This window comes from Mercenaria mercenaria, chromosome 3, assembly GCF_021730395.1.
Source record: "Mercenaria mercenaria strain notata chromosome 3, MADL_Memer_1, whole genome shotgun sequence".
In the NCBI taxonomy this organism is placed as follows: domain Eukaryota; kingdom Metazoa; phylum Mollusca; class Bivalvia; order Venerida; family Veneridae; genus Mercenaria; species Mercenaria mercenaria.
In genome coordinates, this window is record NC_069363.1 from 43,906,638 (window position 1) to 43,929,376 (window position 22,739).

At 36.4% G+C, this 22,739-nt stretch overlaps 1 protein-coding gene across 1 annotated transcript in view; it reads left to right on the top strand.

The window, feature by feature from the left end:
- Positions 1-22,739, top strand: part of LOC123524906 (atrial natriuretic peptide receptor 1-like) — a 161,561-nt gene that overhangs the window by 49,099 nt on the left and 89,723 nt on the right. The window contains exons 5-6 of the mRNA XM_045303518.2: positions 7,174-7,314; positions 10,809-10,960. Of these exons, the coding sequence (XP_045159453.1) occupies positions 7,174-7,314; positions 10,809-10,960 (293 nt within the window). The remainder of the gene's footprint in view (positions 1-7,173; positions 7,315-10,808; positions 10,961-22,739) is intronic.

Here is a 22,739-nt window from a genome sequence, read left to right on the forward strand (position 1 = left end):
TATAATGTTCAAAGGCTAACAAAATCCAAGCTTGCTGGCTGCAAAAGCCTTGTGGAGTTCAGATTCTCACGGGCATCTTCACAGCCTGTTCTGACTGAGGAAACGTCCGTTGAATCGTCGACATCGGTGTCGTTTTCATGTCAGAGTCAGGAGAACTCTTGCGTAACTCGGGTTGAATTTGTGCCAGTGTGTGCTTTTAGAACAACCATCGTTATCTCAGAGTCAGGCCACTGTATCATGTTGTGATGATCAGAACACTAGCTCTAGTGTAACTCATTTAGATCCAGGAAAGGGGTTTTTGTAATTTTGTATGTTACACAAAATTCCCAATTAGGATGAAAACGACGCTATTTTTCCCAAATCGTCCGGACGCGGACGCTTTCCCAAAATGGCAAAAAAAATCGCTGAGTGGACAAGTGTATGAAGTTTCAATCCATTCCCATTAGTGGGTACTGAGATACCAGCTTACATATAAGAATTTAACCCAAAAACTCCTAAGTTGAAAAAGGGGCATAATTTTGTAAAATGCAAAGTTGAGTTATTGACCCTTTGCACTGCATGTCATATCATGACAGTGAACTAGTGTGTGAAGTTTCAATCCTTTCCCATTAGTGGGTACTGAGATACCAGCTTACATACAAAAACTTAACCAAAAATTTCTATGTTGAAAAAGGGGCATAATTTTGTAAAAAAGCAAAATAAAGTTATGGGACCTGCTTTGTGCATGTCAGATCATGACAGTGAACAAGTGTGTGAAGTTTCAATCCATTCCCATTAGTGAGTACTGAGATACCAGCTTACATACAAAACCTTAACCAAAAAATTCTAAGTCGAAAAAGGGGCATAATTTTGTAAAAAAGCAAAATAGAGTTATGGAACTTGTGCAATGTAAGTCAGTTTATCACAGTAAATAAGTGTGTGAAGTTTCAATCCATTCCCACAAGTGGTTACTGAGACACCAGCTTACATACAAAACCTTAACCAAAAATTTCTAAGTCAAAAAAGGGGCATAATTTTGTAAAAAAGCAAAACAGAGTTATGGAACCTGTGCAATGTAAGTCAGTTTATCACAGTGAATAAGTGTGTGAAGTTTCAATCCATTCCCACAAGTGGTTGCTGAGATACCAGCTTACATACAAAAACTTAACCAAATCGGGACGCCGACGCGGACGCCGACGCATGGGCGAGTCCAATAGCTCTACTATTCTATGAATAGTTGAGCTAAAAAACAAAAACACAGATTGAGTAAGATCAAGGCCTCCCCTGGCTGTTTCACACTTTTAGCCATGACTTGAGCCAGTTGCAAAATCTTGGGACCATTTCATACCCTAAAGTGCCAGAATTAGAAGCCATTATTATGTCTCACACCACACAGTGGTGTGGGAGACATATTGATTTACTCCAGTCTGTCTGTCTGTGTGTGTGTCTGTCACAAAGCTTGTCCGCACTCTAAGTCGAACATTTCTCATCCGATTTTCACCAAACTTAAACAAAATGTGTTTGACCATAAGACCTCAGCCAAGTTCGATAACTAGCTAAATCGGCCAAGACACTTCGGAATTATGGCCCTTGACAATAATTTATGAATCACCTAGATGCATAAAAATGCTGAAGTCTTCATTCTCAAACATGCACCAAAAACCATTCATCTTGTCCGCACTCTAAGTCGAATATTTCTCATCCGATCTTCACCAAACTTGAACAAAATGTGTTTGACCATAAGACCTCAGCCAAGTTCGATAACTAGCTAAATCAGCCAAGACACTTCGGAATTAATGCCCTTGACAATAATTTATGAATCACCTAGATGCATAAAAATGCTGAAGTCTTCATTCTTAAACATGCACCAAAAACCATTCATCTTGTCTGCAATCTAAGTCAAACATTTCGTATCCGATCTTCACCAAACTCGAACAAAATGTGTTTGCAAATAAGACCTTGGCCAAGTTCGATAACGAGCCAAATCGGTTAAGACACTTCGGAATTATGGCCCTTGACAATAACTAATGAATCACCTAGACTCATAAAAGTGCTGAACCCTTACAGAAGAAAAAGGCCTGCTGCGTACTCTTGCTGTGTACATACAGCGTATATGATGCGTACATGTGTACTGAAATCAAGGGCTTTAAATAGTACGCAGGATATACACCGCACATACACCGATAGTACGTTTGTAGTACACTTTTGACATGCAAATCGAGGGCTTAGAGCGAAACTAGTCTATCTGCTTCTATTTCTATATACAGATAGACCAGTTTCGCTCTAAGCCCTCGAAATGAGCTCTGCTGCGTACATGCTGTGGACTACATAGTTCACAGGATGTACGCTGGAGGAATTTAGTATGTGGGAAATAGTACACAGCATATACGCGGCACATACACTTTTCACATGCAAATGAGCCTGCGGCGTACATGCTGCGTACTCCTGCGGCATACATGCTGCGTACTCTTGCGGCGTACATGCTGTGTACTCCTGGCCCGAGTCCTGCGGCGTACATGCTGTATACTCCTGCTGCATACATGCTGTGTACTCTTGTGGCAACTGCTGTGATAATGTAAATTCCTTACCCCACCAACTTTCGTATGCAAATGCTGATCATTTGGACAGAAAAAAACAGAAAAAAGATAAGTGACATGCATCAATAAGTATTTACCCTTACCAAAATAATGTAGATTGATGTTATCAAATAAATTAGTATGCTTTTCTTCATCCACTTTCAATGAAATAAATCAATTTTTGCAGCATGTAATTTGGTAAACATTTGAAGAAAATGGCGTAACTGCATCAAGGGGAAACAACTTTAATGCAACTAAATATAATGTTATGATTTATTATAGAAGATGTGTGCGTAGTATGTATTTATTTTGATTAAAATCCATCTGAGAACAATCTAGGACTGGAATTATATATTTTGATTATTTCCAATGGGGTGAGCGCAATTAGCCAAAAACGTTCTGAAAATATATGAGCGGCAAATCCAATGAACAACTTTTTAATTTGGTGAGGCCTTAATGAGTTAACATAATGAGCATTAAAGCCTTTATAAAACATGATAGAATGGTGTTTTGCTTAAGAGTATTCAAATAACAGTGAGAGCTATTAATTCTTCTCATTCGGGCGCTGTTGAGGCATTATCTTGGTAATTATTTCATGTATTACAAAATGTAATGCAACGAAGTTCAAATAAGGCTTTTCAATTATCCAAGTTAGAAAGCTCCAGGATTAATTCAAAATGAAAAAGAATATATTTTTACACTGCATGCAAGGTGCAGCTCAGAAATCACTAAGATGTAAGCTTCAAAAATGAACATTGCAAATAGTTTGGCAAATTTTCATTGTTCAGAATACCGGTAATCTGAACTATTCTATGCTGTTAAGATAAAAGTTACTCGGAAATCAAGTTCTTGCTTCCAAAAAAAATAAAAAAATGTACAAATCCTTCCTGCATGAAGTGTACTTCAGACTTTTACCTAAAAAAATCGAAGTATAAACACCAAAAGAAAATGAACAAGTCCCTCCCGCGAATATGAAGTTTACTTCAGACTTTAACTTATTAAAAAAAAACTAAGTACAAATGCCAAAAGATACTGTACAAGTCTTTCCCGCGTATATGAAGTGTACTGCACAATTTTCAAAGTATCTGCGGTGTACATGCAGTGTACTATTTTCTTGTACAAGTCCCTCCGGCGTACATGCAGTGTACTCCTTAAATTTTCAGAGTCTGTGCTGCATACTTGAAGTGTACTAGTGACCTCCTGCGTACATGCTGTGTACTCGTCGAAATAGTACGCGGCATGTACACGGCATGCAGTGTATGTAAAATGTACTCCTCTGGTATACTACTGTGTTCGCGGCAAATACGCAGCATGTACGCCACAGAGGCTTGCTTCTGTAAGGGTTTGGCTTCTATAGGGAAATAGCATAGACTATGACGTATTCCATATGCATTTTGCACAAGCAAGTGATATTTCAGATTGAAAATAAATAAAAAATTCAAATGTCAGATATTTAAAATTGTGTCTTAATTCGCACCAGGTAGTCTTCTGTTTAATGTTGACCTTTTCTCCATCCATGAGGATATTAAAAGCATTCAAGACAGCAGCAGAGCTTTTTCCAGACTCCAAAGGTATTTCATCTGGTTCTTTTGCACACTGGTATGTCACTGCCCTCATGTCCCCAACAGTCCTCAAGTCTGCTAAAACCAGGTCCGGGGACACTTCAAAAGCTCTATCTCCTTCAATGTTAGTCTGAAAAGTTTATAATAAAAACACTACAATATTTATATACATCTTATAATCTTTTGATTTCATGAATTTATTTGGGAAACTGGTGAATGCCGAATGCACATACAGTCTACAACAATTTTCTAAAGATCTACTATTAAATATTAAACTGGATGATTTATTTTAGAGCTGATATTTTATACTTGTCAACCCACTAAGCCTAATCCCTGTACCTGCATTTTACATTTCTTTTTTAAGAGACATAAAATTCAGGTCAGACTTTTCTTACTCCAATGAATTATCCATTCTAATAGTATACTAAACTTCAAATGGGTTAATTATAACTCACAATTTTAAATAATTCATAAAAATGATGTGTACAAATGCGATGTGATATCTACCCAGACACCGGTTTCAATACGTATAGAAAACGAAAGTAGGCAGCGTTTTCTGAAAATGAATTTATTAGACCAGCTAAAATGGCATTTACAGGACGTATTTGAGTAACATAGGACCTTTAGATAAGTTTTGGCACCAACTACAGTCATATCGATGTATTAAATCGGAAGTTTCACCGATGTAAATATGTTCAAAAATCTGACATTATCATGTTACCCGTATATTTACCCATTTTCATTTTTACTTACCGAGCAGTTAGCAATGTATTTTGGGCATGGCTTGTCCTTATGTACGGAGGAATAGAGGGCGTCTACACTTTTATTGTGTTCGACTGGCACAATCACCTTTAATATTTTGTTGTCCATCTTTGGACAGGTGATAGTGACCGCAAATAAGCTTTTCGCCATGTTGTTTCATCCTCGGCGGAAGCGGAAACATTTGTTACTATGGGCGACAAGGTCGGATACCACTAAATTACCGCTCCAATCGATGTAGGTATGAGAACCCTGTATTTAGGCCCGTAAAAAAACTGCGGTCGGTGGTAAAAACGTACGGTCGGTCGGGTTACAGGAAACATACATATTTTTTTTTTAGGCCTTATTTACTTTAAGAAAGAAGTAAATAATCAAGATCGCGCTGTTAGAAATTTTACAAAACATTATATGAAAATTTGATTGTTTATAAAGAATTTTGCCTACATTCCTGTGGATATCTTATTAAAATTGTTATAGAACTCAAACTGTATTAGTTCTCAAGCGGTGTTGAAAATTTGAAGCGATTATATTAAAAAATGAATGCACTATGCGCGTTTTTTGTGTCAAAAGTAACCGCGATGTAAATTAGATATTACAATAGGGCACACATGCTTGTGGAATGGAAAATTACCAGCACGACGTTTTGATATTTTTACGATTCACGGGTAAATTCCAGTCAATCCAGGTAATTTTGCCTGATGTAATTTCTCAATTTGGTAAAGTTACCACGAAAAATCCACTCGCCCGATCGGTGGAGTAGTCCATTCGTGCAAAGAGCTATAAAAATAATAATATACTTATTTGCAAAAATATGCGGCCCGATTTTACCGCTAAAAAAATTTAGGGTCGACGGTAAAAAAATAGGGTAGGTCGGGTCACCGGAAACAATTTTTTTTTTTACGCCTTATCGTGTTCATGAAATACATTGTCATAATTGTATAATTTGAACTGGGTACGGATTTAAAAAAAAAATCCTTGAAAATACAAATTTAACCTTGTAAAGTCCTTGAAAAGTCCTTGAATTTTGGTAAGAGAATTTTGTATGAACCATGAGAACCATAGCTTAAAGTCAAGGTCACACTTGGAAGTCAAAGGCCAAAAGGGCTTTTTTCCTGTCCAGTCTGTAACTCAACAATCCTTATAGGGATTTTAATATAACTTAGCACAGATGTACCCCATGATAAGACAATTTGTCCTGCGCAACACCCAGACCCCTTACCCAAAGGTCAAGGTCACACTGGGAGGTCAAAGGCAGGGATGAGAATTTTCTGCGGATATGCGGGTTTTTGGGTTGCCAGGACTGTTTTTGATATCATGCAAATTCAGTGAGAAAATTTAGAGGGGGATTAGCGGGGTGATGATGACTATCTGGGCGCAATTTTTACTCTACCCTGCATTATCTAGACGATGGCGATGTTCCAACCAACAGCCAATGAAAAGGCCCATTAGATAAGTTCTTAAAAAAAATGACGTCCTGCAGAAATTTGTAAATAATCAGAAAATAAGTCAGAAAACTGGATGTTATAAAGGCAGAAGATGGATATAAGATCAAGGAGTGCAATTGGCTTGTCAAGAATAAATTTAAATTCAGTTGGTTGGACCGTAAGTAAGACTTCCAGAAAGTCTACGTACATGACCTGAAAATTTTGATGCGGTCCGCAGATTCTTAATCCGGATGCGGTCCTACTGACCGGCATTTATCTTACCCCGAGAACCACAACATCTCGGACAAAACATCAAAATGGTGCCTCTAACATATTATGCCGGGGTAGAACCAGAAATTAATGTACGAAAATAAGAGGGTTGACCGAACATTTAATGAGAAATGGACTTAAACATTTTTTCTGCCCGGTATATTGATTTTCGGTCCGGCATTGCTGGACCAAATGTCCAGCCTTTTTTTCCAACTTTCCTGAAGTCTGCCGTAGGTGATGGTGAAAACTCTTACAGGTTGATGGAGACAACGTTGTGAAGCCTGAGAAATGCTTCGAAATGCCATTGAATTTTGTAAAAGGTTCTTAAAGTGCATGCATATTAATGGCTGTGTTGGTACATAATTTTGAAATTAATCAGTGGTCTGATGCCAGTTTTACTGGGATAGTATCAAACTCATTATTACATAAAACCTTTTTTTCATAGAATGTCTGCTGACTCACTGTATAAGCTGTTTTGATGGCCAAGTATTGCTAGTTTATTTTGAAGAGCATTCATTTAGAGTTTCATTATTTCTATAAATATTGAAAAGACGTCATTTGTACTTGTTTCTTAAATCTGGATCTACTTTCGTATTTGAATAGTTGGACCAGTTGATCAAGGAAATTGGACAAGTACTATACCAGGGATTGCCCAAGATGGCTTGACAGATTTGATAGCCCATTTCAAGATTGCTAATATGCAACTGGCCTTGCAAGCAACCATAAGAGTTCTTCCAAGAACAGGTAATGATACTTAATCTGAAATGTTTTAGTGTTTGTATGCAATTCAGGTGACAGGTAGTAGTTTGTATAACAGTTATGAATTGAGAGAAATTTCTTTTTGGTTACAATGCTTATGTATATAGTTGAATAATTGTGCAAATCTGGTTTTCATATGTACCATAATTATATCAATTCATATCTGTTAATTATTTTTTAATTATACACTTTAGATGCATGAAAAATGATCTAATAATGTGAACATTATCAGTGATTCATTTTGCCGTGCGTCCTGCGTCAAAGACGCGTATTTTTCATGGGGGACGCATTAATTTAAAATGTGTGCAGCCGCGGGACGCAAACAAAATTTACCTTATTACCGTTCGATTTGTAAAGTATAGGGCTTGAGCTAGGGAGAGACTTGAGCGAAATAGTCGCTTTGTAGCTCCCCACTTCGCTCAAATCTAACATCAAAGCAAAATTCAAGTCCGATTTTTTTTATCCACACTCCACCAGTTATCCACTATCAGCCTGTTGACACTTGACTGGAATATACGATGGCATTATTTAAGCTCCGCCTACTTCAGATTACCGAGAAGTGCGAAGGTGACACTTGTTTTGTAAACTAACTGTTGATAAACAAAGCAGTAGAGATTTATATTACCGGTACATTAGCTTACACATGCTTTTTTGACCTGTAGAAAATATCTTACCTTGACTGGCTCTAATAATTTCCTTAAATCCACTTATTTTTACTCATATTTTTCAAAACCAAGACTTTAGAAACATAATTTTAATCACTGACACTTTCTGAGATTAAAATAACAACTGAAATTTACCCAAATTTTTGAGGCATCAAATTTAGAAATTGGGTTAAACATGTTTGACAACTGTATCTTTTGATGTGAGCCGACACCAGCAGATCAAAGAAGACAGTATTCAAGTGATGTCATAGTGATGTCACTGCTGTTGACATGTATTTAATTCACATACTGGTTGGGAACCATTTTCCGGACACATTTTCATATTTCGGCTCCATTATTCCCTAAAAAAAAATATTTGACATAAATGAAGCTCACACTGCACAAACTTCAGCTCCTTCCACATCCGATGTAGTAATCAGCATCGGGTTGTGACGTAAAATATGGGTTCCATGGGGCCTCAAATGGGGTCACTAAAATAAGTTATTTTTCCCGTCGGGTAAACCAGTATCCGGACAAATATTTTGGCGGTGTTTTGTTGATAATTTGATATCAAAATAAGTAATTAAACTATTTCTACACATTTCTTTATCATTCATCTCTTCAAAATTGCACATGAAACATAACCCGACGTTCAATAGCAGCTACGAAAGCAAACTGAGGTTGACTATAAAAACTCGAATTTCGTCTTATACAAATTCTTGATAATTCCAATAGATATCAGGGTTCGCACAGACTTGAAAACTCTTGGAATTTCAAGCTGCTAGATGAAAAGTGCTTTAATTTGCAAAAACCTCCTTAAAACTCCTTGAATTCGTTTCTTGCCTTGAAAACTGCTTGAAAAGTGCTTGATTTTATGATAAAAGTCCTTGAATTTCCTTCTTCAGAAATTTTGGTCAGCTTAATAAAAAAGGATCGTAAAAGACGCTTTGTTATATGTACGCATCGCCATGTTTTATGTCTGCATAACCTATGTGTACCGTACGATACGGGTTTTAAACAGACCGGGACTAGGAAAATTACGACGTGTAAGAGTTACGGACACCATTTCCGTTACCGATATCGAAGAAAATGTCGTGTATTTTCAACAAAAAGTGGCTTGTATCCTATCCGTGGCTGCTCGAGCTCGAAAACAAACGGAAAGCCATGTGCAAATATTGTAACAAAGTTATTGACATTAGTTCAATGGGTGAATCGGCGCTGAAATCGCACGTCAAGTCTGAGAAGCACAAGAAAAATGTACCTGATCGAGTCACCCACGGCCACTCTTGATGTGTTTACTATTCCACCTTCGCCCCCAGCAGCAAGAGGCACCTAAAACTTGATCTTATATGACATGATAAGTCGCTGTTGATGTAAGAAGTGTTGATCAATTTTTTGCCAGTTATTTTGTGTGTGATAAAGTGTTGATCAATTGCAGATTGGAACTTTATAGAAAAACTTATATCACGTGATAGTCATTTTGGATGTACGAAGTGTTCACCAATTGTAAGCCAGTCATTTCATGTGCAATAAGTGCTTGTTCAATTTTTTGCTTATCCTTGAAAACGTAATAAAAGTCCTTGAAAACTCCTTGAAAACCCCTTGAATTTTTTGTCAGTCTGGCTGTATGAACCCTGGATATAGAATAAAATTAGTGCAAAAATCGACAGCCCTGCATCTTACGTAACTTTTAGCGTGAAATTAAAAGTAGAACATGTTATCAGCAGACAATCATTATGCAGTTTGATTATTTCTTCCCCACTCGATACCTCGGCATGTGTGAACTACTGCGCATGCGCAATGATATCTTCATGCCCCGTTAAGACAGAAAGTTGTTCTGTAAACGTAGGTGAGTTATCATCAAAAAAACAAACATTATACAGCCTTATAAAATAGTGGTTTGTTGTAGACATGAAGAACAAACATCCAAATGATCTAGATGAAACAATTACATGAATAACAAAGAAATAAAGCGGATATTACATGTGTCCGGAAACTGGTCCTGTCCGGAAAATTTTTCCCAACCAGTACTTGTTATTTAAAGTGACTGACTTTGAGTGCATTAGCACTGGGAGCTTGATTTATTTTCTGCTGATACGGAATTAACATTTTTAATTAATTGTATTCATATTTAAAGGGTTTTCTTGGTTTGGAAAGAGTGAAAAAAACTTTAATTTGCAGTTTAATCACATTAGATTCACAAGGTTTACAAAGATAAGAAAACAGAATCACTGACATTTTCAGTGAATTTATTTACTTTAAATTAATAGACTTAAACAAAGACAGGAAATAATAAAAATAAGTTACGTTATAAATTATATATTAAGCATATTTAGTTCCTTTTTCAACTTGCATGACTCATCACTCACTGGCTGGGACTCATTGTTTCAAAATATGCGAGTCCCATGGACTCATATCTTCAGATTTCAAAATGAATCACTGCATTATTTTTCAACAAAATATCTTCTTTAACAGCAGGTATGATTGTGCATATTTTTTCTGTTTAATTGTGAAACCTCTACAAAGCACACATGTTGCAGGTGACATTGGTTGTCAGATTTATCATTAGCATAAGTAGAGACCAATGTCCACAGATTGGAGAGCTTGATCAAATAATTTAAGTTATTGTTATGTAGGAAAATTCTTGAAAAGTTTCCACTTTTTCTTGTTGGCCCTGAATCAGTCTTTCTATACTTCTTCTGCTGAACTTCTACATTTTCAGAAATGGATTTTGGCAAATTTTAGTTTTGGATTTATTCATTTGCTTGCAATTACTTCATCCCAGAAACTTTTGGGGGTCTTGCATGAAATATTTGCGAAAGTTTTGGTTTTTAGTCTGTGGTGATGGTAAGTGTGAGACAACAGAGGGAGAAGATTGCGAGGTGTGTCCAAAAGATTGTGGTCGGTGTCCACTGAAAGCCTGGGAGATAGCTCTTATAGCAGTTGCAGGAGTTGTATTTATTGGTACAATAGCTGGTATATATGGGGTAGGTAACTATTAAAGTGAAATAATTACGTTATAAACCCAAGACAGAAAAAGTATTATTATTTGCAGGTCTCAACAAATTCTTCCAAAGTAAGTCATCCTGCAGGATGAGCTGCTTACACTTTTCCTGCTGCCGTTTTTACTTTGCCTGTATTTCACTATGGAAAAACAATTTTCACTATTTCATCAACTTTCATTTATATCATCTATCTCTAAAAGTCGGGTGTGAAAATGTTACATACCAGAATTTTGTCATGGCCTATTGTGCATCTAGTGTATTCATACTACCGTGTAATACATGAGTGATGGGGGCATATAGATTTGCTCTTGTCCGTCTATCCTTCCGTTCATCCTGAGAATGTTGTGTCGCGCCTAGCTCCAAAAGTATTTGACGTAGAGTCACAATACTTTACAGGAATGTTGGTCAGCATGTGTAGTGGTGCACCTGGGGTTTCGCGTCCGGATTCATTCAGTCGTGAGGGAGTTATGGCACCTGACTTAGTAAAAAATTGGTCATTTTAATGTTGTTTCGCGCGTAGCTCCAAAAGTATTTGACCTAGAGTCACCAAAGTTTACAGGAATGTTGGTCAGCATGTGCAGTTGTGCACCTGGGGTTTCGTGTCCGGAATCATTCAGTCATGTAGGAGTTTTACCCCTGACTTATTTTGTTTTTCAAGTTTTTTCATTACACAAGACCAGACTTCTTGTCCAGACTTACTCAAAAAAAAAAGTTTGTGAAACATCTTTGTGTTGCAAACAATTTGAAAATTATTTAACCTGAATCATAAAACCATGTTACAGTGGCGGGGGGGGGGGGGGGCACGGGCACCTGTGGGGCATCTAGTTAAAGCTGGATTTATTTTAGAGTTGCAGCCAATAAATCAACTTCTTTTTTGATAATTTATATGTCTGACCAGCATGGCTCAGTTTTCATTTGATTTATTATATATTTTGGTAAAAGACTGCACTGATCTTGCAACAACAATTTTCACTGGTCAAGAGCCAGTTGCTAGCAGGTGAGTGGATTTGACATTGTCTGAACCACTAGGCCTCCGAAAAGAAGAAAAGAAAAAAGATGAGCCTAGCATGTATGGGAAATGTACAGTAGATTTAGCCTAGAAGTGATAAGCAATTACAAATTGGGTTTTTATACCCCCCAACGGGAAGGCCTATAGTAGTTGAACTGTCCATCAGTAGTCTGTTGTGATTGATAAGTGAAGAATCATGGTTCGCACAGGTCCTTGAAAGTCCTTGAATTTGATCCCAAGTCCTTGAAAAGTCCTTGATTTTTTTCTTCCAAAAAATCCCCTGAAAAAGTACTTGAATTTTGGGAAAAAAGGTGGAAAAGTCCTTAAATTTTGCTAAAAACGGGGGTGCAATCGTATTGTAGGGGAAAAATACAAAAAATAAATAATAAATAAATGAAATCGAGTGAAAAAAACGGTGTAAAATAAAAATACATGCACACCCACGGAGGGAACGCTAGTTGAACACCGTTTCGGTACGGAATAGCGATTTTTCACAACGTTAAAATATTATGCGCAAGGTCATTGTTATAGGTTACATTCTACCAATTCAATTCCTTATTTATTTCATATTAATAACAAAACATTCAGACCTCATTTTCAGCACTTTAGAGCATTTCAGTATGAAAACCATATATGGTCATTTAGTATAACATGTCTTCTTATCAAAAATAGAAAAATATTGACATGTTATGTTGAATATAAGAAAAATAATCTGTTCTGAGAAACATCAACCTCTAAAAATGCCCCCATGAAAACAGCCGTTTAGCAATTACGCGTAGGTAGACATTTTTCGCAAAGAATAAAACTTATTCCAAGAAATTTACAATGAAAATGGTCTAGATCTATTCTCAATACTAATATGAAATTAGGCCCTGCCTATCTGACGGGAAAACCTAGTGATAGTGATACGGATTCTTTCTTTTTTCCTGCATTAAATTGTTCTTTCTGATATTTTCTGTTCGGCTTTCAGTTTTGACAGAAAGCCTGATGGTTTTGCTATTGTTATAAAAATAAGAAGGGGAAATGTTTTAAAAAGTTTTGTTTAAATGAACATAGATCTAATCATTTCTTCAAATGTATCAAGACTAGACAGACAATGGAATATAGTGTTCATGAGTTAAAGATAATAGTGATATTTGGGTGCACAGAATCTAGTCCCAAAATGCACCATTAGTTGTACTGATGATAAAATAGAGAAAAGTGGAAACTTCACATGTCGCTCAACACAACAAAAACGAAACTGTTGCATAAACCCGGACAGATAACAAGGGATTTTTTACCTGTCACTTTTTTATATCTGCAAATTGTTATCATTTATTGTTATCAAAATAATGATGCTTTTGCTGAAAACTTTACATAATTCAAATTTATATTTAGTAAGCTAATTTTAACTCACACGAAGTGAGCGCCGGAAAGGGATATGTAAAATGGGGGCTGTACGAACATTGATAAATTCGAACACTTTGTCATTTACAAAATTTTCCTCATAGTTTTATATATGGTGCAACAGTCATTCAAAAGTGACCCAATATCAGCCCTTTATGTGTTGTCAGTGAGCATGCGTAAAACACACTATTCCTCAGTAGTTTTGGATAAATATTTTAATGTAAGTCATTTATCTATACATAATATTACCAATTTTGTTTCTGTTTACAACGATCATGCCTTTGCTATCAACTTGTTTCTCTGATAAAAATTTCTGAATCCGGGAATGCACATATTCTTTTCAGTTCATTTGTTACAAACAAATAGTTTCTAAAAACGACAAAACAATCCAAAAAATAAAACAAAACATTTTACACATTATGCCTGTGTAACATCACATTCAATATCATCTTGTTCTGATATTCTTTTGTAGTATAGATACCGGAACTTACATAATCCTGCTATCCTAAACACGGACTATTTTAATTCTCTTAAATGCCATTATTGTCAAATGACATTCTTTTAGGACAAATTGTGTTCCACCAATACAGCTATGGTAAAACTCGTGTATGTGAGAATGACAAACAACCATTTACTTGTATATTCTTATTTCAAATTCATTGTAAAAAGTTCTTGACCAGAATTTTATATATATTAACACAAACACTCTTGGTCGAAATTCAATTTAATTTACCTAACTGCTAACAGTCTGGGACCTTTTTTTGAATAATATTATGATTAAGGTTAATTTCTTAGCTTGATAGGGATCGTAGTGAGCCTCTAAAGTTTATAGCCAACATTTTTTGAGTCGGCTAAAGGCTGAAAGCCTTTTGACGAGTCCTTGCTGTTCAGCGATTCTCTAAATGGACCGAATAACACGTGAAGGGATGTAGTTCCATTAGATTTCTCAAACTTCAAACAGTTCACTGCATGAATAAAGTTAAGTTGTGTCAATTCCCTTTGCTATGACCAATATACGATGTAATCTGTCATATTTATGACTTGTAATTGTGCAATACTCGAATGTAACTCATTAAGCATAAATGTGCATTTTAAGAATTGCGCAGGCTTACAAAGCTTGTGTAACATCCAGCGAAAGACAAAAAATAGTTCCACAGGGCTCCAGGTAAGATGCGTATTAGCGTAAATTACGTATAGAAATAATGCAAATATGCATGTCTAATAATTTCTAAGCGTATAAAAACGTATATAAAATTACAGAAACGCACACAATGCTTTTTTAAAAACAAAATCTGAATCGTCTGGATGCCTTAGGTAACATAGCCGATCAGCCTTAATTCTCCCACATTGAACGTAAACACGCATCGTATGATTTCTATAAACTTTGCGTGGGTTGAATTTTGCAGTCAGTAAACGGATAAATTATCGGAAGAAGAAGCTCTTACTGGTTTGTTTAGTTACTACTGATATTAAAAATGATTTTAATTCTTATTTTTCGAGAAATAAACAAATTGGCGAAACATTAAATTGTATTTTCTTGTAGTTTTTGAAATCGAAAGTAGATCGTCTATGTTTGGCTGCTTTCACGAAACGAAACAACTTTTTTATGAAAAGATTTAATTAAGAGGTAATTTAACCGTAAACTTCAATGTCAGATACTGCCAATTGCTGCTAAATGTCTTCGTATCATCACAATTTGTAAAATGTATCGTTGAAACTGGAGAAAAGTGTAATCGTATCCGGATATAATATTTTGGGTAAATATCGAGCTGTGTTATGAAATTTTAAGAAAAAAACTAAAAACAAACTGAAACTGGTAGACTATACTGTCAGTGCATCAATCATTAGCCGACTCAGGCCCTTCAGGCCTTTGATTTCCAAGTGTAATTTTACTAAAACTCCAGTCAATGAATTGACTTTTAGAAAGTAGTTGCAATGTATGTGAAAGATTGTGGAAGGGAGGGGAGATAAGCAATATCGATATATGCTTTTCCATGCCTTCGAATATTTTGTTCAAAATTTACAGACAGAACATTGGTTAACTATAACTTATTATTGATTTGTGTTCCAGTAATTAAAAAAAGGTGTGATAAATATCAAGAAAAAAAATTAAATTGGGCCTAAGCTGAAAAAAAAAAAAAAAAATTCGAGCAATTTACGAGATTCGAACTCGGACCTCAGGCATGGAAAATATGTCCGCTAACCACTGGACCACAGAGACTTTTGACATAAACGTATGATAAAATTATGTTTATAAATTTTGTTTTACATTGACCTTTTTGAAATCATTGGCTTTTCTACAATCAAAGAAATAAATAAACAATGGTTTTGTTATTCAAACAGTGCAGTAATGTAGCTTACTGTAAGTTACATCATAATTCATTATTGGAAACAAAAAGCGGGCCGCTTGAATCATCCATAAACTCGTTTCATGAAGAAACCTGAATAACACCGATTTCTACTGATACCGCGAATTTTCAACTCGATAGAATAATTAGTTTTAAAAATGCGGCGCCCGATCGTTCATAAGAAATTTTATTTTATCAAATGTCCTCCTGAAAATTATTTATTGCGCAAGCATGGCAGCAGGTCCGGTAGAATTATGGGAGAACAACAACAACAAAACTGGTGAAGATATAGAACTTATTCCCAAGTTGAATGGTATATAGGTTTACTTTGACATATATACACGTACACATTATCTATAGACGGAAAAACCTTCGGTTTTCCCGTATAAGCAATAAACATAAGCCAAAAATTTAACTGTCACCTCCTCATGTCACTCATTATACCAGATTTCATCCATAGCATGGAACTACATTTTGGACTACTTCACATGTAACACTGAGTAGTCACTTCCGGTTTGGTGTAATCCGTCCTTAAAGAAACATTTTTCATACTCAAAATGTGTTATTTTCACTTACATTGTACCAGTAACCTAAATGCATGAAAAAAATAACAGTTTCAGTTTGATACAATCAATTTTCAAGGTTTTATGGCTTTTTCAGTAACGTATGCTAGCGCGCCAAATTTCCTGGAAAAAAGCTGTCGCGACATCATTTTTGACCACTTTTCCTTGCTTGAGCTTATTTTTGCCATATTTTATCAAGTTTTACCATAAACTGCACTCAAATCACACACTGTTACTGTAAAATATACCCAAACTCACCCCTGACACCTAAAACATACCAATATTTAGTCAATAAATATGCATTTTTTGAAAAAAATACACCCAAAACAGTGATTTTGAAATATTTTTAGTTTTTCTTCTTTTTCTCTGCTAAATTGCACTGAAATTGTCATCTTCTATCATAATCTGGCCAAACTAGCCTGTTTACAGCCACATCTAAACAAGTTTAAATTTTTACCCCTGAAAGCTTATAGGTTACATTCTACCAATTCAATTCCTTATTTATTTCATATTAATAACAAAACATTCAGACCTCATTTTCAGCACTTTAGAGCATTTCAATGATATGAAAAGCATATATGGTCATTTAGTATAACATGTCTTCTTATCAAAAATAGAAAAATATTGACATGTTATGTTGAATATAAGAAAAATAATCTGTTCTGAGAAACATCAACCTCTAAAAATGCCCCCATGAAAATAGCCGTTTAGCAGTTACGTGTAGCAGCATGCCCACTCATTTTTTAAGTTGAGGGTACATGTACCCCCTACTTTTGCAAAATAGGGGTACACTTCAAAATTTGGGGGTACACTACATGGCAGATCTGAAATTTTTCTATTTAACTACTGAAATTTGTATATTACATTTTTTTCATACAGAACTCTCGTGCGTGGGGTATAACAGATGAGATAATTTTAGAAAATGTAAAATGTTTTTCCAAAGTTAAGATAGGAAATTCTGAATCAAAAGACTCCTCCCTATATTATACTTAATATAAATAAGTTTTCAGCAAGGTTCATGTATTCCCAATTTCGTGAACGGAACACGATTCGTCCGAAATAACATACAGTCAACTGAAGACTGGTAAAAATTGCCGATCAATAATAAATTCCCAAACTATTACAGATATGCAATGTGTATCAAAATTGCAGTTAAATATCGAAAAATAAAATACTGTAAATCTTTTGCTGAGTTTATGAAAGCTAAAATGCCTTTTTGCATTTCCTTGTTGTTCGTATCTATTCTTTTTTTGTTCACACGACCCGTGTGACGTCCGACTAAAACATTTACCAAACCCCTCTATGCAGCTGACAATTACGCCGATAATTCGGTGATGGAAACGAAATTATCAAGTCCGTGGACCGGATCTGCGTTTTAGACCATACCAAACAATTGGCAAGTGCGCGATGAAATAAACAGCGATTTGGCAGCTGAACAGGAGTTCCAAATCTCTGCGTGCATGCACCCTCAACAAGTGATTTTTATGCGTGCATTTGATATTCTGTGCGTGATTCACGTACTGCAGTGCGTGAATGGGCATACTGGGCATAGGTAGACATTTTTCGCAAAGAATAAAACTTATTCCAAGAAATTTACAATGAAAATGGTCTACATCTATTCTCAATACTATAAGCAATAAACATAAGCCAGAAATTTAACTGTCACCTCCTCATGTCACTCATTATACCAGATTTCATCCATAGCATGGAACTACATTTTGGACTACTTCACATGTAACACTGAGTAGTCACTTCCGGTTTGGTGTAATCCGTCCTGTAGCGTGACTTATCAACAACAATGAGTGGCCCCAAAATTGAAAACTAGTCTTGAGAGCTTGAAAGACTTATAAGAAACATGTACTAGTATGTATACAGGCAAATATAGCTCATAAAAGGTTTATGGAAAATAAAGCTGTTCTGTAACTTTTCTTCTATCATAATGCCTTATGAAGAGCCTAAATGGTTTTGTAATTATGTCTCCCCCAGGAGACTTATTGTTTTTGCCCTGTCCGTCCGTACGTCACACATCATTTCCGAGCAATAACTGGAGAACCATTTGACCTAGAACCTTCAAACTTTATAGGGTTGTAGGGCTGCTGGAGTAAACGACCCCTATTGTTTTTGGGGTCACTCTGTCAAAGGTCAAGGTCACAGGGGCCTGAACATTGAAAACCATTTCCGATCAATAACTAGAGAACCACTTGACCCAGAATGTTGAAACTTCATAGGATGATTGGTCATGAAGAGTAGATGACCCCAAATGATTTTGGGGTCACTCTGTCAAAGGTCAAGGTCACAGGGGCCTGAACATTGAAAACCATTTCCGATCAATAACTAGAGAACCACTTGACCCAGAATGTTGAAACTTCATAGGATGATTGGTCATGCGGAGTAGATGACCACTAACGATTTCCGGGTCACTCCGTCAAAGGTCAAGGTCACAGGGGCCTGAACATTGAAAACCATTTCCGATCAATAGCTAGAGAACCACTTGACCCAGAATGTTGAAACTTCATAGGATGATTGGTCATGAAGAGTAGATGACCCCTATTGATTTGGGGTCACTCCGTCAAAGGTCAAGGTCACAGGGGCCTGAACATTGAAAACCATTTCTGATCAATAACTAGAGAACCACTTGACCCAGAATGTTGAAACTTCATAGGATGATGGTCATGAAGAGTAGATGATCCCTATTGATTTTGGGGTCACTCCATCAAAGGTCAAGGTCACAGGGGCCTGAACATTGAAAACCATTTCCGATCAATAACTAGAGAACCACTTCACCCAGAATGTTGAAACTTCATAGGATGATTGTACATGCAAAGTAGATGACCCCTATCGATTTTGGGGTCACTCCATTAAAGGTCAAGCTCACAGGGGCCTGAACATTGAAAACCATTTCCGGTCAGTATCTTGAGAACCACTTGACCCAGAATGTTGAAACTTAATAGGATGATTGGTCATGCAGAGTAGATGACCTCTAACAGGGTTCGCACAGGCCTTGAAAAGTCCTTGAATTCGATGGTAGTCCTTGAAAACTCCTTGAAAATGACAAAAACCTGGAAAAGTACTTGAATTTTGAAAAAAACTCCTTGAATTTGACCTTTCACTCCTTGAAAATATTCTTTCCGTAACTTTGCTTTGCAAAAAGTATTAAAGGCTTAAAATAAATCGGAGAAAATAAAAATAAATTTGTGAAATTGCAGGATCGGGTCACTCGTATGCTATTATAGTGGTCTACGGCCACACTTTATCGATATTTACAGAGTGCTATTTCTACTATATCACCGTTTGCTTGTTTCCGTTTCCGTTTTAAAAAATACGGGGAATATTCAACTCGCAATTTTTAGCTATTTGCGAGTGTTTGCAGTGAATTTAAATGTGTAAGAAAAATAAACATGTTTACTCAAGTAAGCGGGAGACAAAAGACGAATATAAACAGTGGCTGAAGCCCTATAGAGCAGACAGAACGAAGTGTATTTGCAGTGTTTTCCCTTGGCTTTTGAAAATAAGGGTCATTGTGACCCCCAGTGTTTCACATGTGGGGGTCATTTTCAAATTTTGGGGGTCATACAGAGATACTAAAATTAGTATTTTGAATAAAACTTTGTTTTTCTTAAAATCTTTTACTAGTGATTATACAGATTGAAGTCTTTCCTCGTATTTGTCACTGAATAAAATGATAAAAACAGCTGATGTTTGACTTTTATTTATATATGTGCTAAAATAGGTTTAAGTACTTTTTACCAGGCAGTATTATAGTAGAAACAGGCGATCTGAACCACTGGGTCCTACTTGCTGCCGACGATGTCATAAACACCGTCAGCTTGCTTTGATTTTGACCATCTTTTTTTTAGTAAACAGCAGACTGGTACTACTGGTAGTAGTAGCGAGCAGCGATAACAACTGTTACAAAGTGTTAATCAGTCAAAGTATCAGACTGGGTATTAAATTTTTGAAATGTGAATCGACGCAAATATAGAAAATTGGTGACACAGTCTGCATATAATTACGAAACTGAAAGTACATTTTCAGAAAATCGCTCATTGTAAACAAACTTGGCCTGATTTTGATTTTCAAGAAATTGCGTCCACTGTGACGCACAGAATTTATTTTTACGGGTCATTTGTCAGAAAAGTGCGACTATGACGCAGGATTTGTGCGTCAGGGAAAACCCTGTATTTGTACGTCCTGTGACAAAATTTTGAGGTATCATTAGAACGAGTGCGCTAAAAATCACAAGAAAAGCGTTAAACCTCAGGCAAATAATGAATCATATCAATCTTATAATTGAATTACATCATTTTCAAAGGTGTGACAAGTGATGGTTGTTTTATTTTTGCATTACATAATAAAAGTTGTTCAGATTAGGTCGTGGTTTTGAAAAAAAATAGTGCTTGAAAAATTGTAAAAAGTCCTTGAAAAGTACTTGAATTTTGTCTCTGATATTCTGTGTGAACCATGTCTAACGATTTTGGGGTCACTCTATTAAAGGTCAAGGCCACAGGGGCCTAAACATGGAAAACCATTTCCAATCAATAACTTGAGAACCTCTCAACCCAGAATGTTGAAACTTCATAGGATGATTGTTCATACAGAGTAAATGACCCCTATTGTTTTTGGGGTTACTCCGTTAAAGGTCAAGGTCACAGGGGCCTGAACATTGGTAACCAGTTCCGATCAATAACTTGAGAACCACTTGACCCAGAATGTTGAAACTTCATAGGATGATTGAACATGCAGAGTAGATGACCCCTATTGATTTTGGAGTCAGTCAATTAAAGGTCAAGGTCACAGTGGCCTGTTCATGTAAAATCATTTTTTGGAAATAACTTGAGAACCACTTGACCTACAATGTTGAAACTTAATAGGATGATTGGACATTCAGAGTAGATGACCCCTATTTATTTTGAGGTCACTTGATCAAAGGTCATGGTCACAGGAGCCTGGACAGTGACTTGAGAACCACTTGGCCCAGAGTGTTGAAATTTAGCGGGATGACTGGACATGCCAAGTAGATGATCCCTATTGCAGCCAACCATAAGTGTCTCTTTGACTTTCGCTCCTGACCCCTATTGACTTCTTGCCTATAGGGTTTTGCATTTGGGGAGACATGCGCTTTTTAGCTCACCTGTCACAAAGTGACAAGGTGAGCTTTTGTGATCGTGCGGTGTCCGTCGTCCGTGCGTGCGTAAACTTTTCCTTGTGACATCTCTAGAGGTCACATTTTTCATGGGATCTTTATGAAAATGGGTCAGAATGTTCATCTTGGTAAATTCTAGGTCAAGTTCGAAACTGGGTCACGTGCCATCAAAAACTAGGTCAGTAGGTCTAAAAATAGAAAAACCTTGTGAGGCCATAATTTTCAATGGATCTTCATGAAAATTGGTCAGAATGTTCACCTTGATGATATCTAGGTCAAGTTCGAAACTGGGTCACGTGCAGTCAAAAACTATGTCAGTAGGTCTAAAAATAGAAAAACCTTGTGACCTCTCTAGAGGCCATATATTTCACAAAATCTTCATGAAAATTGGTCAGAATGTTCACCTTGATGATATCTAGGTCAAGTTCGAAACTGGGTCATGTGCAGTCAAAAACTAGGTCAGTAGGTCTAAAAATAGAAAAACCTTGTGACCTCTCTAGAGGCCATATATTTCACAAGATCTACGTGAAAATTGGTCAGAACGTTCACCTTGATGATATCTAGGCCAAGTTCGAAACTGGGTCACGTGCCGTCAAAATCTAGGTCAGTAGGTCAATTAATAGAAAAACCTTGTGACCTCTCTAAAGGCCATATTTTTCATGGGATCTGTATGAAAGTTGGTCTGAATGTTCATCTTGATGATATCTAGGTCAAGTTCAAAACTGGGTCGCATGTGGTCAAAAACTAGGTCAGTAGGTCTAAAAATAGAAAAACTTTGTGACCTCTCTAGAGGCCATATATTTCAAAAATCTTCATGAAAATTGGTCAGAATGTTCACCTTGATGATATCTAGGTCAAGTTCGAAACTGGGTCACGTGCCATCAAAAACTAGGTCAGAAGGTCAAATAATAGAAAAACCTTGTGACCTCTCTAGAGGCCATATTTTCCATGGGATCTGTATGAAAATTGGTCTGAATGTTCATCTTGATGATATCTAGATCAAGTTTCAAAGTGGGTCACGTGCCATCAACAAATAGGTCAGTAGGTCCAATAATAGAAAAACCTTGTGACCTTTCTACAGGCCATATTTTTCAATGGATCTTCATGAAAGTTGGTCTGAATGTTCATCTTGATGATATCTAGGTCAAGTTCAAAAGTGGGTCACGTGCCATCAAAAACTAGGTCAGTAGGTCTAAAAATAGAAAAACCTTGTGACCTCTCTAGAGGCGATACTTGTGAATGGATCTCCATAAAATATGGTCTGAATGTTTATCTTGATGATATCTAGGTCAAGTTTGAAACTGGGTCATCT